At 50.3% G+C, this 14625-nt stretch overlaps 1 protein-coding gene across 1 annotated transcript in view; it reads left to right on the top strand.

The window, feature by feature from the left end:
• The first annotated feature begins 637 nt into the window (after positions 1–637).
• The window catches only part of Trim71 (tripartite motif containing 71), a 46119-nt gene continuing 32131 nt past the window's right edge, over positions 638–14625 (top strand). Inside the window, exon 1 of the mRNA XM_038324458.1 lies at positions 638–1450. Within this exon, the coding sequence (XP_038180386.1) occupies positions 638–1450 (813 nt within the window). The remainder of the gene's footprint in view (positions 1451–14625) is intronic.

Raw genomic sequence — 14625 nt, 5'->3', positions numbered from 1 at the left:
AGAAGGGTCGGAGCGCGCGCTAGAGAGAGCGAGGAGGCCCGGGAACACGCGGGCGCCGGGCCGCGTGGGGCGCGCGTGCGTGTGAGCGCACAGAGACCGCGGCCCGGCTGGGCTGAGCAGAGGCGCGGAGTGCGTGGAGCGCGCGTGCGTACTTGGCACGCGTGCTTCCGCGGGCCGGGGGCCCCCGCACGAGGTGCAGCTGCGCGCTCGAGCCGACCGCGCCGCGGGGGAGGCTGCGTCTCGGCCGCCACGCAGGAGCTCCTGCCGCCGCGTCATGCGGCGGGGCGGCCGGCGTCGCGCGCGGGGACTGGGGCAGCTATTGCTGCTGCGACTTCGGGGCGTTCTCCCCTTCCTCCAGGAGACTCCATCCGTTTAGCCGGGGGCAAAAAAAAAAAAAGCAACACACGCAAGACTCGTCGAGACCAATTTTTTTTCCCCGCTGGCGCCGCGGGACCGCATTCCACGGCGGACTTTGGGACTTGGGCGGACGCTCGGAGCTGCGGAGTGGCGGTGCATGCCCGCCGTACCGAGGTGGCCCAGGGGTCGCCTCCACCGCGTCCTCGATGCGCTCTGTTGAGTGAGCCGCGCGCCCTCCTCCTCCTCGCCGCACGCCCTCTTCCCTCCGGCCCGCCTGCAAATGGCTTCGTTCCCCGAGACCGACTTCCAGATCTGCCTGCTGTGCAAGGAGATGTGCGGCTCGCCCGCGCCGCTCTCCTCCAGCTCGTCCGCCTCGTCGTCGTCGTCGCAGACGTCCACGTCGTCCGCGGGCGGCGGCGGCCCCGGGGCGGCGGCGCGGCGCCTGCACGTCCTGCCCTGCCTGCACGCCTTCTGCCGGCCGTGCCTCGAGGCGCACCGGCTGCCCGCCCCCAGCGGCGCAGGCCCCAGCGAGGCGCTGAAGCTGCGCTGTCCCGTGTGCGACCAGAAAGTGGTCCTAGCCGAGGCGGCGGGTATGGACGCGCTGCCGTCGTCCGCCTTCCTGCTCAGCAACCTGCTGGATGCTGTGGTGGCCACAGCCGAAGAGCCGCCGCCCAAGAACGGGCGAGCGGGCGGCGGCCCCGGGGGCGCGGGCGGTCACAGCAACCACCGGCACCACGCGCACCACCCGCCCCAGCGCGCTGCCGCTCCGCCACCGCAGCCGCCTCCTGGCCCGGCCGCCTCCCCCGCGGCGCTGCTGCTGCGCCGACCGCACGGCTGCAGCTCGTGCGACGAGGGCAATGCCGCCTCGTCGCGCTGCCTCGACTGCCAGGAACACCTGTGCGACAACTGTGTCCGCGCGCACCAGCGCGTGCGCCTCACCAAGGACCATTACATCGAGCGCGGCCCGCCGGGGCCAGCGGCCGCCTCCGCGGCGCAGCAGCTTGGGCTCGGGCCGCCCTTCGCTGGCGCGCCCTTCTCCATTCTTTCGGTGTTCCCGGAGCGGCTCGGCTTCTGCCAGCACCACGATGAAGAGGTGAGCGCGCGTGGGACGCGGGCGAGGGGAGGGGACCGTTTTGCAGGGTTGTATCACATCTCCACCCTTAAGTTCCTCAGAGAACCACGACCTGGCTACATCTTCTTTCCCTGTGTATGTCCTGTCCCAAAACATTGGATTCCCTCCTTTTCTTTCTTTTTTTTTTTTTTTGTTTACCTTTTTTTGTGTTTCTTTAGGGGTGAGGATCAAACCCAGGGCTTTTTGCTAGGCAAGTCTACCCATAGACTCCCAGCTCCCGGATTTCACTGTTTTTTTATTTAATTTTTACATTTGGTTGCACTCGTGTGTGGAGGTCTCAGAATCGGTTTTTTCCCCCATTTCTCTTGTGAGTCCTGGGGATCGAAGTCGGGTCGTTTCAGGTTTTGAGACAAGTGCCTTTTAATCAGTAAGCCATCTCGCCAGTTCACCTATATTTATTATATTATTATTTTTCTCCTGCGTGATGAGATGTGCAGTTGGTGTATCCAGTCGGGCACGAGTTTGGAAGAGATAAGTGTGTTTGGAGTCGTGGACTCCTTTTGTGTGGGTCCGCCAGAGGCCGCCCAACGTGCTGAGAGGCTCTCCGTGGTGGGGAAGGGGTGGTTGAGGTGCGGACTTGCTTCCCATGTGTGTGCTGGGTCCGAGGACTTGGATTTTGTTGTCATTTGCACAAGTTGGCATTCTCCGGGTGGTCTGTCTGGTTGTTGGTAAAAAGCATATGGCTTTTTGAGAACCGAGGTACCCCCGGAATTGACTCCTTAATTTTGCTTCTACAGTTGTTTTACGTACTGTGTGTAAGGCATGCTCTGGTTGGTGAGTACCCAACGTGCGGTGACCATGTGGCCTCGTGGGGGCTCCTGAGAGAGCGACAGAAGCCAGATTGGGACCACCGCCGTTGGGACTTTGGCGCTGTTCCCAAGCTGGCCCCATCTCCCATCCCGCGGGAACTTGGTCGCCACCCTGCCTATCCACATGCGCTCTCCACTTGGGCAGCCACCCGCCGCTCAATCCTGGGGGCTGTATTGCTGCCCTCGGACCTGATTGTCCCTTTGCGCTCCTGATTCCTCCCCCCACTTTGATACTGGACGGTCACCACTTAGTCCATCCACTAGAAGCTGAGAGCAGAGGCTTGGCGGACCACCCTTGATGGGTTGGGTAAACTCGTCTAGCTCTACCTGGAAATATGAGACCCTGTGCGTTCGCTGTCGCTGGGAGGAGAGCAGGGTTACAAACAAGGGTTTCGCAGTCCCGCGTGATTTAGAGTGGGATTGCCGGCACCGCCGCGGCCGGGTCCACATCTTAACGTGGGGAGGAGGGCGGAGCCACCCTCTGGCCTTAAATTGTGACTGGGCTAGAAAAAAGTTTGAAATTCTAATGCGAGGACGCTAGCTTTTTAAGTTTTTTTCCCCTGAAGTGAAGTTCACTTCGGTTTTCAGCCGTGGGTTGACTCCCGTTTTCTCACAGTCGTGGTTTGATGCTTCTAGTATGTTCTTTCATTACTTATAGAAAATCCCTGAGCAGGGAGATGGAGCCAGTTCACTTGCAGATTAGGATCAAGTGCCAGGACAAGGCCGGGAATCCGGGTTTGTTTCTATGGAAGGGAAAGAGCTGAAATTTTTATTTATTTATTTATTTTTAAATTTTTAGTCAAAGGTGCTCCATTTGGGCCAAGACTGTAGGTGTTTGGTGCTGACTGATTTGCGAGAAACTAACTCACTGTTTTTTTTTTTTTTTTTTTGTTTTGTTTTTGAGGTAGGGTCTCTTTAGCCTAGGGTGTCCTGGAACTATGTAACCCAATGCTCCAATGCTGAGATTACAGATGGGAGCCACCATGACTGGCTTCACTTCAAAACAAAACATGTTTGAGTAAGCTGACCACAGTGAGTTTCTTAATGGCATCTTCATAGGAGCGTTTTTTCCTAGCTACTTCCTTCATCACCAGGTCTCTGGCTTCCTTTTCTTGTGCTTTTGTGTCAGTAAATATCTAGTTTTGTGTTCCTTTTTTCCTTTCTGGTCTTCTCTCTGTCCCCATTTTTTTTTAATGGTTTCTCTGCAGCCCTAGCTGTCCTGGAACTCACTCTAGTCCAGCTTGGCCTCTAGTCCATCAGCCTCTGCCTCCCACGTGCTGGGATTAAAGGTGTGTGCCACCCCCTCCTGTGTCTCTCCCCGTCTTTGAAGCCCCTTTTTCCCCTCACAGGTCACATTTAGGAAAAGTCGGGCTTTTTGCTAATGTCACCCTGTAGGTGACATGATTTCATTGTTTCTTTGCACTGTAAATTATCAAACCATGTGAACCGTGTGGGAGAGCTTATGAGACCAAAATGAGGCATGTCTCCATCCTGGGTCCCACCCAGATGCCTTTAAAAGTCCCTTTCGACATTTGGGGTCAGGGAAGTAAGATGGGAGGCTGCTGAAAGTAACATCAAGCTTGCTGAGTCTCGAGCAAGATTCTTCTTTCTCAGTTTTCCGTTAAAGCAAGAAATGGTTAGATGTTTGTTTTTCTTACTGAATGTGAGGGTGACAGCCTGGAGCTTTGAATAAAAAGACCAACAAATCTTCCTCTTCCCTCCTGAAGGAAACGATGGCTAGGGGTCTCAGGGAGTTGTTCCTTTAAAAAGTCATTGCCTCTGACTGGGAAAGTACCTGGGCTCCTTTTTGGGGGGGGGTGGTGATTGATACATTGCTGTCTTCACTTTTGGGGAGATGATAGATGGGACCCCTGTCTGGACTTTGGTACACAGAACACCTCTGCATGAGGTTTTTAAAGGATGTCAAGTTAATTGTGTGTCAACAGGGAGAAATAATTTGGGGTGTCTTTTCCTTCTGGGGATGGTGATGGTTCCAGTGCCCTGCCCAACACCTGACTTTTGCGGGGGAAATGGAGCTTCTCTGGGGAGATGGCCTCAGGTATCCCCCAAGCCCTGAATTTAGAAACTGAGACATGATGTCTGAACATTTTTGGTTTAAATAAAAATGAGAAGAGCTTGAAAACCTGAAAGGAGCTCGGAAATGGGTTACATCTGCAATCCCCGTGTGAGGCAGGAGCCTGGTGATGAGTTGAGGCAAGCCTGGGCTACAAAGAAAGCTTAAAGGACAGGATACATTTGGGTTTTCCAGCAAAGGGAGACATGCTTGCTCTGGCTTTTGGCTAGTTCTGAGCCTGAGAGCCAGTTAGTCCCTAGAGGCACTGTGCACCTCAGGGATGGGGTAGAGGTTTCTTTCTCATCCTAGGGACCGAGCCCCATGGCCACACATCTTGAAACTGCTAGTGCCTTGTGAGCATCTCACTGCTCTCTCTGAGGTTTGCCCTGACAGCCACCTAGGATGGGAGCCCTTCACTTTCTTTAGAAGTCGTACTGGGAAGGAAATCGGTATGTGTCTCAGAACTGGGCAGCAAGCACACTTGGTTAAAATGGCAGGGCTCCTGGGGACCTGCAGGGAACAGGTGACAGGTGATGATGTTGCCATCCCGATCTCAGGGGAACACTATGATGGCAATATTGTTCCTGGCCATTTTGCAGAAAATGGGGTTTTAAATTTAGGGTTGAAGGTGAATGAAGGTCGTCCTCAGGAAGTTGAGCCGGAAACTGGGTTCCCGAAAGATCCAGAATTAAACTGATTTAACTCAAGAATATAGGATCTTCCTGTGACTCTCTGATGTGGCTAAGGTCTTCCACTTCAAACAAGGCAATTTGCTGCCTAAAATAATTGGTTGTGTGAGGTCCTGTCTCCTGGAGTGAGCATCATGCCTGTATTCTGCACCGTTGTCATATTCAGGATTGAAGCTGCGTTTAGTGTTCAGGAACCCAGTGTGGGTGGGGGTGTGTGCGCACGAGCGCGTTTTAAATCATGCATTTAAAAAAATGTGTGTGAATTACAAAATCCATGAAAAATGGGTTTTAAAACCATACAATTTTGTTTCTCATTTATGCGTGAATGCCAAAGTAGTTGGTTCCTTTCTCCTCTCTTTCCTGGTTGTAAGTCAGTCAGGACCACCCGTGCTGGTCTTAACTCATCCTGATTCTCCTGCCTCAGCAGGCCAAAGGGTGCTAGGATTACAGTGTCAAAACCAAACCAGAATCCACTCTCCTACCTTTCTTCATCCATCCATCTCTGGAGGTCAGATTTACGGTAAACTTCCTACCAAAAAAAAAATGGGATTTAAATTGTAATGTCATTGGTGGGAGAGAGCTGGAGGTCCCCAGGTCACAGTGCGTGTATCTCATCTGTGGGCTACAAAAGTAAACTCCGAATACCTCAAAAGTGATAACAGAGGCTGTGGTTCAGAAAATATTTTTAATATAAAAACTTGGCGGGCACTTGCTGACTGCTAAACTTTGGACTATTTATTGAAGTGCAGAGAGAGTGGGATTTCATTGGTGTGTTTTGCTTGATGAGGTTACCTCAGATACATGAAAGGCCATAAACTGGAACACACAGAGGCTGTGGTATCTGCATGGTGGGGGACCTAGCAGTATGTGCCTCTGAAATTATCTCAAGGAGGGAAGATTCCTGTTTTGGAATTCATGGACATGATAGTTTATAAAAATTGGTTGTCAGTGTTTGGATTGTGTCTTGGATATCAGTGAAGGCGTTTTTAGGGGGAAGGAGAATTTTACAGGCTTCACTGACTGTCCTTTATCAAAGTTAAATTTTAAATCTAGTTGGATCTGGACTAGAGAAACCTTGGGGTTTAGAGAAAGGAAATTTTTTTATCTACTTTGGTGGTGTTCCCTTTTATTTTGGTGATGTAAATACTAGGTTTTAGAAGAGTCTAGCCCTTCAGACTCAGGAGGCTAGGCTACTACAGTGTCTAGTTTGTTAAAAAAAAAAACACGCGCCTTAAAATGATCTCAACTTAATCCCGAATGCCTGAGCCAGCTTTTTTTAATATATATATTTCATGTACATTGGTGCTTTGGCTGAACCTAGGCCTGTGTGAAAGTGCTGGATCCCCTGGAGCTGGAGTTACAGTTGTGAGCTGCCACGTGGGTGCTGGGGATTAAACCTGGGTCTTCTGGAAGAGCAGCCAATGCTTTAATAAACTGCTGAGCCATAGCCCCGCAGCCTTTATCTTTTAAAGCAGAAGTCGGTTGTATCTGTCCTTGTTTGTGGGAACCAATTTGGGGTTTTGTTTTTTGAAGTATGAAGATTCGAAAGTGTATTCTTCTAACTTGAGATTCTGATTTGTTCTCCTGTCTTGTTTGTTGGCTGCAGCCAGGTTCTGCTATGTTCTTGGCTTACTTCAAATTCAGTTCTGGCCTCAGCCTTTGGATCACTCAGCAGGGCCCTCTTATTTGACTGTCCTCCAGTTCTAAAGTGTAATCCCCTCTGGCACTCAGAGTCACATGGTTTGCTTACTCTTGCTCTTTCTCCATCCAGTTCCAAACATAGGTCAAGGTTTATTGTAGCTGGCTTCATTCTTAGTAATTAATGGTAGGTCATTGGGATGAGTTTTAGCCCATGTTTGCAGTTTCAAAATACTGCCGCCGCCCCCCCCCCCAACAGAAGCATATGGCACCCCGAGGCTGTTTTTATTTCTGTTTGGGGGGACAAGAGGGTACCAGTGAGAGTGACAGTTCGTCCTGGCAGCCTGAAGCCCCTCCTTCGTCCCTCTCTCTACCCGCCTTACCAATCTCAACAGTCCCTCCTGGGTGGTGTGAGCGTCTCTTCCACTTTGGGTGTCTTTTTTAACCACCTTCTGCTTGAATCTTTGAGGGAACCTGGGTAGCCAGAAGTGGACTTGGAACCCAGGTTCTCAGCTATTATCAAAAGCAGTCTCTCCAGTGCCTTTGTTTAGTTTGAAATCAAATGAATTAGCAGGTTTGGGGCTGTGGGCAAGGTGTTGGATATTTGCATCTGAAAGTGACAGCGGCCCTCCCTGTACGTTAAATGTGAAAACTTGTTTACAACTACTTTAAAAAAAAAAAAACTGATGAAGGGGACGGGGAATAGGTGGATTCTTGCTGGGGGATTCTTACACCTAAACCTACTGAGTGTTTTTTGGGAGATCTATATTAGATTACTAATGGGCTAGTTTTGTTCCTAAAATAGATTTCTCAAATCAGTTTTAAATTCTTCTCAGATCAACCTCACCTAGTGAGGGGTCCCCTCTCCCAGCAGGGATCCCAGTTTAATTATCATAGGGATCCCTACCTCAAACTTTGCCAGTTCCTCAAACTAGGTGCTTCAGGGAGAGGTGATCTCCTCTAAGGATGCCTGCTTTCTGTAATTGTGTGTCAGCGAGTTGACTGGGGGTGGGGGCTGTTTGTCTTGAATGGTGTGTTAATTCTGAGCCATCTCTCCAGCCCCAAGTCTTTTGTTGTTATTGTTGGTTTTGTTTTTTTGAGGCAGGGTTTCTCTGTGTAACAGCCCTGTCCAGGAACTCGCTCTATCTGGAACTCTAGACCAGTCTGGCCTAGAGATCCATCCACCTGTCTCTGCCTCCCAAGTGCTGGGATTAAAGGTGTGTGCCACCACCACCCGGCTGTTTTGCTTTTTTGATATAGCTCTTTGGCTGGTGTGTACCACCAGACTCTGCCTTTGTTAATTTTTAAATTTTTTTTTAAATGTGTGTGAGTGTTTTGCTTTTTATGTCTGTATACTACACATGCCTGATGCTGATGGAGGCCAGAAGAGGTGTCGGATGTCCTAGGACTGGATTTATAGGTGATTGTGAGCCACCATGAGGGTGCTGGGAATTGAAGCAGAGTCCTGGAAGTGCTGAGCCATCTCTCCAGCCCCTCTTATTTGACTGAAGTCAGATAAGTTTCTTGCGATAGCATGTGTTGGTCAGCGGTAACAGTTTGGGGCAGAAAAGCACAGAATGAAAAGACAGGACCTCATGGCTTTGCCTCCCTGGGACATTTTGTTGGTGGGAGCTGTGTCTTGGATTTTGGAGCGTAAGTAGGTGGGGAGCCTGTGTATCTTACCTGTCACTAGCTTCATTGTATTACTTAAGGAATGTTTGGCTAGCTGCGTTAGAACCATAACCTTTCACAGATTTAAAAAAAAAAAAAATGCCTGTTTCCTGGGACCGGAGAGATGCTCATCCCTTAAGCCCTGGAGTTAAGTGCCTAGCAGCCAGGCCTGCAGGCCACAGCTGGCCTCTGGGAATCCATACTCCCATGCAGTGACAGACCCGTGTGGTGTGACTCATGGACCAACCCACTTTCCCTCAGTGCCACTTACCCTGGAGCTGAGACAGGAGGGACTAGAGGCTAGACTGAAAGCAAAATAAACTGCTCCATATTTTGCTAATAAACACCTTGATGTACAGGCCAATTCAGTTTGTTCTGTCCTTTCCCTTGGGCATGGAAGCCCAGGCCTCCTGCAAGCGGAGAGCTGCACGTGCGCAGACACGCAGACACACATACACACACACACACGCTGAGGCACAGCAGTGCAGTGTGTTGGACATTTTAACACCTGCAGTTTCATTCGGTCTGTGCCCTGCAGGATCAGTGCCAAAGAGAGAGCATAGCATGTTGATTTAGAATCCATCGTAGGCTTCTAGCCAACGTCTTTCCCAATGTATGCGTAAGTGTGGGGTAATAAAAACAGATATAATAAAGATAAATAATGCATTGGTGTCTGTGTGGGGCACATGTGGAGGTCAGAGGACAAGTTTGTGGGTGGAGTTTGTTCCCTCCGTAGAGCAGACCCACGCACCTCTGCCTCCAGAGTGCTGGGACTACAGATGGGTCTGGCCTGGAGAGATGGAGCCAGGTCACCCACTTACTCATTGAGCTGGAGCCAGCTTATTGGTTAAGACATCTGTAGCTTCAGGATCGTGTGGGGCTTGCAGGTGTGATCCTTGCCTCCTACGTTCTACTTCTGTTCCTTAAGACGATAGTTTGTAGTTAGCTGTACCTGTCATTCCAGCTGAGGCAGGAGGATTGAAAGTTCCCAGGTCATTCTAGGTTACAGAGCAAGGCTCCTGCTTTTGGGATAAAAGTTTCTGGTTGATGGCCAAAGTGATAGCTCTGAAATGCTCTGGATGGCTCTCTAGTCTTTCTCACTGTGTCTGGGATGTCTGTCTTCACACAGCCTGTGGGCTGGAGAGGAAAGGGAACTGGGCAGGAGGTCTCAGCCTTCCATCCTGGCTGCTCTACATGGATATGGTCTATTCCGTGAAACCTGAGCTGCTGAGGAGCCTGGTGGGGCCTGGCAGGTTCAGGTGAGTTGGTTGGGGCTGGAAGTCTCGGAAGAATGAGTGAGGGGAGTGAGGGGCTTTCAATGTTGGCTGTGGAGGTGGTTTCTTCAGAGCCTCTTGTGGCTGGAGTCCAGGGAATGTGTCGTCATGGAGACCATCACCCACCTTTTAGGAAGGTACAAAGTTCTGCCTCTTTTCTGGAGTGTGGTGGACTATATTTGAATGTATCCGTTAGGAGCCAGATCTTGATAGATCTAAGGCTGGGCTTGGAGGCTCATTCTTGTAATCTCAGCACCCAGGAAGCAGGGGCAGGAGAGTTGCTGGAAATTTAAGGCCAAGCCAAGGATAATTAGGAGGTGCTTGCCTAGATAGGACCAGTGGGGTAGCAGAACTGGTAAAGATGGTGTCCTCCAAACCTGAAGAAGACCTGAGTTCAGTTTCCAAGACCCCATTTGGCAAATGGCCCTTGCTGGTTGTCATCTGACTGCCCTGTTTGTCAGGGAGTGGGTGCAAATAAAAGCAAACTGTGGGAAGCACGTTCCAACCCAAGTAAAAAGGAGTCTAGCAGTCCTTAGGTGGGGCCCTGGGGCTGCTCAGTTTGTGCTGAGTGGCTCAGCTCCTGGATTGTTGCTGGCAAGGCATGGTAGAAGGTGAAGTCGGGTATGGTGGCTTGGCACAGGGGGTAAGAGCCTGACATGGTGGCCCAAGCCTGTAATCTCAGTGTCATGAGACTTATATTTCCTTATGGCCTCACACGTGAACCTGACAATTTGATCGTGTCCAATGTGTGCGAGCAGCTCACTCAAGACTGGGCCTCGCTGGGGACTCCCTCTCAAGGCGCCCTACCCCTTAGCCCACGGAGCTGTGTGAGCCCTCCGGATTCCAACGTTGTATTTGTTAATAGTCTTTATGGACATGAGTGCGGAGCTTTGTTCTCTGCCCTGTGGGTAGCTAGCTGCCGCTGGAAGACGGGGGAATGTGTGGGTTCCAGAGGTGAAATTTGGTGTGGCCTGAGGTTACCTCCTTGAGATGGAGAGGATCCCGGCAGGTTGCCAGAAGGCACTCAGGATGGGAGCCCCTCCCCAGCCAGTGGGTTTGCTTACTGCCTCTTGTGGGCTTGGTTAGAGGGCTAGCCTCTACTAACGACCTGCCCCAGTGGCTCTCTATTTGGGTGGGTCTGTTCACCATTTAGCATAGATTTCACCCCATTTGGCAACACCTGTTGGTAAAAATTGCTCTAGCCAAAATGCAGAATAGATTGTCCCCTTTGTCTCCCCCTCCAGCTGGCTGCCTTAGGATTTTTCCTCCGTCTGTGTGCTTGGCTTAAAAAGTTTTTAAAAACGTTCTTGTAAGTATTTTATGTTTATGGGTATTTTGCTTGTATATATATTTGGAGCGCGTGCATGTCTGGTATCCGTGGAAGTCAGAAGAGGGTGTTGGACCTCCTAGAACTAGAGATGCCGTCAGTTGTGAGTTGCCATGTGGTAGGTGGTGAGAATCAAATTTGGGTCCCTCTGAAAGACCTGTCTATTACCCCGAGTTATCTCTTTAGCCCCTTAGTTTGACTTTATGTATGTCTATGCATTTCATTTGTGCAGTATCTGCAGAGATCAGAAGAGGACCCTGGGTGGACCTGGAGCTGCAGGTGGCTGTGAGCCACTATATGGGTGTTGGGAACCTGAGCCTGGGTCCTCTCAGCCCTGGATCTGCTCACTGGCCTAGAACAGAGAGCTCTCATGGTTTTTTCCTCTTCGGAGGGATGATGTGTAGTCTTGTTACTTCTCTCCCTCTCCCAGATAGAACCTCACGGTATCACCCAGGTTGGCCTTGAATTTGTGGGTGCTGCATTTTTCTGCTGATAGTCCAGGGGCGACTGGAGAAGCTCAGCATGGCGTTTAAATTCATGATGTCATCTCTTCAGGATCTCTGTTCCTAGGCCGGTAGGACTCCCTTCCAGGCTGCTTGCCTTCTGTGCTCTCCATGCGGCCCTTTGATTTCCATTGTGCCAGGTGCCTGTTGTCAGTGGTGAGAGTCTTCTCTCCATCTGAAGCAGGTTTTCTCAGTTACCAGAAGAAGTGCACACATGGATGAACTCTTTTGAGTGCTTCTAAGTAGCAGGGCTCTTGCCCAGTAGGCATCAAGCTTGGGTTCCATTCCCAACACCACAGAAACCTACTGCAGCTGCTTTGGTAACACTTGAAACTGGAGCACAGGATGACAGTTTTGTTTTTTTGTATTTTGAGACAGGGTTTCTCTGTGTGACCCCTGGCTGTCCCAGAACTCACTCAGTAGACCAGGCTGGCCTTGAACTCTCGGATCAACCTGCCTCTGACAATTTTGTTTTTAAATTGTGTCCCTATAGTCGTCACACTAGAGACAGGGTTTCCCTGTAGTTTCTAGAGCCTGTCCTGGAACTAGCTCTTGTAGACCAGGCTGGCCTCGAACTCAGAGATCCGCCTGCCTCTGCCTCCCAAGTGCTGGGATTAAAGGCGTGCGCCACCACCGCCCTGCACTAGAGGATCTTCTAAAGCCTGACTGGGTTTTTATAGTTTGCTTATCCATTAGGATGTCATTTTTCTGAGTCTCTTCAGCCTTCATCTGCCCTGCCCTTTGCTGGCCTCGCTCATTTTAGGAAAACAGGCATACCTGGGACTGCCTTGTTCAGATTTAGTTTTTTTTGTTGTTGTTGTTGTTGTTGTTTTTCTTTTTTCTTTTTTTTTTTTTTGAGACAAGGTTTCTCTGTGTAGCCTTGGCTGTCCTTCTGTAGACCAGGCTGGCCTCAAACTCACAGAGATCCACCTGCCTCTGCCTCTCAGTGCTGGTATTAAAGGCTTGTGTTACCACCACCACCCAGCTTGCCTTGTTCATATTTGTTAAAGAACATTTATCTCGTTCATTCTAGTCCTGATTTAACATACCGTTGTACCTAAATGTGTCCTTTAGGTTATCTGTAAATTTAAAGTAAAAAAAAAAATTGTGCCCAGCCCCGGTGGCACACACCTTTTAATCCAAGCCTGCCCAGAAAAGCTTTAAAAAACATATTTTGTATGTATGAGAGCTTTGTTTATATATGTATGTATGTATGTATGTATGTATGTGTACCCAAACATGTGCCAAGTTCCCATGAGGTCTGGAGAGGGCGTCAGATTCCCTGGACCCGGAGTTAGGGATGGTTGTGGACCATCATGTGTGTGCTGGGGAGGCCCAAGAATTCTTAACTGCAGAGCTATCCTGATAGTCGCAAATTAATTAAAAGTGCTAGACCCTCGTGTCTTCCTAGCAGTCATGCATGCACACAAAGCCATGAAGCTGTTTGCAGAACGGTATTGAATGCTCCACTGAGAGCTGGCTGCCCCTTACTGCTCCAGGCTTGGGCCTCCGTGTGGTCTCCTTAGGCTGGCAGGAATACTTGGTCTTTCCCCAGCAGCAGTTCCTGGCCTGGTTCCCTCGGACTTCTGGGACCCTGGGACCCTGAAGAGGCACATTTGAAATGTTAATAGCCCCAGGCCTTGCTATACCCCCACCACCAGCCCCATTTCCTCCCACTGTCTGCCTATTGCCATCAATCTAATGGAAGAAAAATGGCCGGTCCGGTCCTGTTTTACCCCACACTTCCGTGATTACCAGAAAAGGCGGATGGGTGTAGCTTTCGTGTGTCCTATTGCTGCTCATTTGGGTTTCCTCCTTTGAGTTTTCTGCTCAGCATACTTTGGCCAACTTCTTACTCTTTTTAAAAATTACATTTTGTTTATTTTTTCCGCACGTGGAGGTCAGAGGACAATTTGGGGGAGCTTGTTTTCGCCTTTCACCGTGTGGGTCTTGAGGGTTGAACTCAGGTTGGCAGGCTTAACAGCAAGCTTCTACCTGTTGAGCTGTCTTGCAGGCCCTATAAGTCTCCCCTACCAAAGACAGGAACCTGTCCTGGAACTAACCCACAGATCTCCCTCCACGAGTGCTGGGATTAAAGGCCTGTGCCACCATCACTACTCCCAGTAAGTGGGGTGGGTTTTTTTTAAAGGTTTATTTATTTTTAATTTTTTTAAACTTTTATGTGCATTGGTGTTTTTCCTATATGTGTTTCTGAGTGAGTACACATCCTGGTGGGTGTTGAACCAGACAGTTGTGAGCTGCCATGTGGGTGCCGGGAATTGAACCCAGGTCCTTTCAAAGATCAGCCAGTGTTCTTAGCTGCTAGGCTATCATTCCAGACCCCAAGTGGGTGGGTCTTAATGGTAGAAATTGCCATGGCCTGGCTCACCGCTGATGGGTTCAGGATGTCTTTACCTGAAAACCACATCCTCTCCAAGAGAACCCCATTCTGTCCCCTCCCCCATGATGAACATTTGCTGTTTCTGGGCCACAAGGCAAATGGCCAGGGCACATTGTTTTTACTGAGCAGATACCCGCTGGGAGGCGAATTCCTCGAGGACTGCCTGGAAAACGTGGAGGTGAAGTCCATTCCATCGGTGGTTTCCACCGACTGTCCGCCTGCCTTGCCTAACTCCTTCCTGGTGTCTGAGGGACACAGAGACCCAGAGACTGCCGTCTGGGGGCCGTTGTTTGCGTCACCGGATTATGGAAAGACTCCTGGTCAGCAGCACTTGGCGTGAGTCATTGGTAAAAGTGCTGTACGTTTACATTAAAATAGGGCTTTAAAAGTTACCAGAAAGGCAGCTTTTGTGGTGTTCCAGAGGTGTCTGGGCAGGGCAGGGGAGCCAGAGCCTTTGGAACTGACAGCGTATTTTCTGTAGTGGTCATTGATTGGGTCTGAGCACTTAGTTGCCTAGGCAGCCAGGTGGCTTCCTTTCAGCAAATGTTGCATTTTGGCTTCTTAACAGGAATGTAAGCTGTGCAGAAGATGAAATGGGGGCCAGTTGGCAGGCATTTTACCAACAGAGCTACTTCCTAGTCCCCACCAGGGCAGCTTTGCCATGGACCCGCTATTGTACGTGCCTTTCAGAATAGCCTTCCGCTGATGATGAGGTCCCAGGGGAAGTGACCTGATCGTACCAGTGGGGGC

Source organism: Arvicola amphibius, chromosome 3, assembly GCF_903992535.2.
Source record: "Arvicola amphibius chromosome 3, mArvAmp1.2, whole genome shotgun sequence".
In the NCBI taxonomy this organism is placed as follows: domain Eukaryota; kingdom Metazoa; phylum Chordata; class Mammalia; order Rodentia; family Cricetidae; genus Arvicola; species Arvicola amphibius.
Note: the sequence above shows the minus strand (reverse complement) of the source record. Positions and strands in the feature narration are given on the sequence as shown.